At 48.0% G+C, this 2,433-nt stretch overlaps 1 protein-coding gene across 1 annotated transcript; it reads right to left on the bottom strand.

Annotated features, from left to right (window-relative positions):
* Positions 1 to 290: 290 nt before the first annotated feature.
* On the bottom strand, positions 291 to 1,646 carry LOC112456011. The gene has a single exon (XM_025018282.1). The coding sequence runs from the start codon at positions 1,644 to 1,646 to the stop codon at positions 291 to 293; it is 1,356 nt and encodes a 451-aa protein (XP_024874050.1).
* Positions 1,647 to 2,433: the final 787 nt, after the last annotated feature.

The following is a 2,433-nucleotide window of genomic DNA, read 5'->3' as shown; positions in this document are numbered from 1 at the left end:
TGCGAATTGCTCAGTAGAGAGACTTGGCGGTGCATAGCAACTGTAGAAACGTATACCGTCTACCCATGCTGCTACAAATCCAGCTTCTCTATTATTTATTGCGTCCTGGAAAGGAGATTTGCCACAAGACCAGATGACAGCTTTGGTGGTGCTGTCCGATTCCCAAGGTTGGGTATTCAGGTGTTTGTATGGCTCTGCTATTAGTACTAGGTCTAGCTCAAGTTCGCGCGCGGTCTGCATGAGCAGGTCGTGCGCAGCCTCACAATGATTGAAGTTGAGCTGTAATATCTTCATGTTCTTGTGTTCGTTATCTTCTGGAGCGCTTCTTGGAAGGCCGGGCATCTGTGAGTGCCTGCATGGTGGGCAGCCTTCTCTGCGCCGTGACGTTCAATGCACAGTACGCATTTAGCTGGGTTTTTACAGTCAGCAATCTTGTGCCCTTCTTGCCCGCATCTGATGCACAGATTAGACCGGTTCACTTCACTTTTACACTGGGAATCAAAATGTCCAAAAATCCAGCATTTGAAGCATTGGATCGGTCTCTTTGTTGCTCTTATTCGGCAGTTGACCCAACCGATCCTTATTTTGCCGTTTCTTCCTAGCAGTGTCTGAGCTACAACCGCTGGTAGAGTCACTGTAGCAGTCTGAGTACCTCTGTAGGCCTTACGGATCTTGATTGCCTCCAGTGGTATCTCACAATTTCCCCCAGTTTCTTTTCGTAGAGCGGTCTGGATGTCTTCTTTCGTTGTCGTGTCATCCACGTCTCGTATCTCGATGACTTCTTGCGGTCCTTTGCAGATTACTTCAGCGTCCTCTTTGAGGATGCCCGCAATGGCCTTCTGCAATGCTTGACCTTTGTCAGTGCTCTTCTTCGAAAGGGTGATGAGCATGTCACCGTTCTTGGTCTTAAGGATCTTTTCTACAGACAAGCGGGCCTGGTCATCATGGACGTCCGTCTTTATTCGCCGCAGGATGTCAGCGTATTTCTCCTTCTGGGCTGGTCGGATAATAAGAGCATCCGGTCTGATCCATTTACGCGGTTTCTTTCGCTTGGGTTCAGGTCGGGGTCCCGTTGGCGGCTGCTTTGGGAGCTGCTCCTTTCTTTGCTTCTTCAGTTCTTTCTTGGACTGAACTATCTGCCAAGCAGTCGTCTTTTCATGTTCGCCGCTCTGCACTGTTGCCCTTTGCAGTGGGCTCCTCTTCAAGTTCTTCCTCTTCGTGACTTGGCTGACCGTTGGGTCCGGAGAGGTTCGGTACTTTCTCTTATTAGACTTGGTGCCAGTTTCGTTTTTATCTCCAGCGACAAATTCATTGTCACCATCGACTCCAGTGTCCATTGCTTCTTCCGTCTCAGCAGTAGGTTGACTGCTTTTCTCCGGAGTAACACGGGGAGTGAGTCGTCGAGATGACTGCCATTCTTCATCCAGTGTTTTAAACCTTTGAAGGGCGTTAACTACACTGGTTGTCTTGGTCTTTATCTCCTTATGGATGTTGACCTTTGATTTGACAAACTCATGCAATTCGCTGGTCAGCTTTTCAAGGCGTTCCAGTGCTTGCGTTCTCTTCATTTCAGCGCTTGCTGTAATCGCTGCTTCTTGGGCGTGAGGCCCACTAAAATTCTTGTTTATTTCCTGATTCTTCTCCATGCTTTTATTTTTGTTTTACCAGCGCATCGTACGGAATGGAGCGGGTTGTCATAACTAGGAACGGGTGTACCCTCGGAGATAGTACTCCTACCCCAGTCCTCTGAGGCCTAGTCGACACTTAGCCAGTCCCGGAATACACGGACGAACTAGACTCGCTCGGGGCGGTGAAGATCCGATATCTATCACTCACTGCGTACTTCCTGATCAAGGCCCGAGGTGACTGGCTCCTGATCCACTGTTGCAACTTACACCTCGGCAGAGCAAGCTCACATCAGCCGTAGCCCGCATCGTCGGAAATAATCGACACGGGTTCCGGACACTCCCAGTGAGTTACAGCAGGGAACGATCGTCTTGCACGGTCAGATGGAGTGACCCCTGGTAACCAGTTTGCTAGTTCAGATGCGTCCCGAAGAAGTGCGCAAGAAAACAGTTCAAAATTGCGACAAAAGTGCATAATATCTGTGATTGAACGAGTATTTACTGTACTATTGCAGTAGTCTGCTGTAAGAAGCTACTGTGAAATTTTATACTATTTGTTAAAAGTAAACATGTAGCAGAAATGTGAAAACAATATGGAAGTATCTTTTGAGTACAGATCCAACCGGCAGAAACGTGAAAAGAACGTGCAAGCATCTGTCCGTGAGAAAAAGAGCAATCGAGTGTGCTAGACGCTTGAAACATATTTGCAGAAAAATTTCACAAGTGTATGTCGCTTAAATTGTTGTTTTTGCCGTACAGATCCGACCGGCAGAAACGTGAAAAGAACGTGCGAGCATCTGCCCGTGAG

The sequence above is a fragment of the Temnothorax curvispinosus genome, unplaced genomic scaffold (genome assembly GCF_003070985.1).
Source record: "Temnothorax curvispinosus isolate PA1 unplaced genomic scaffold, ASM307098v1 QBEX01006589.1, whole genome shotgun sequence".
Taxonomy (NCBI): Eukaryota; Metazoa; Arthropoda; class Insecta; order Hymenoptera; family Formicidae; genus Temnothorax; species Temnothorax curvispinosus.
The sequence above is the reverse complement of the archived record's forward strand: the minus strand, read 5'-3'. Positions and strand labels throughout refer to the sequence as shown.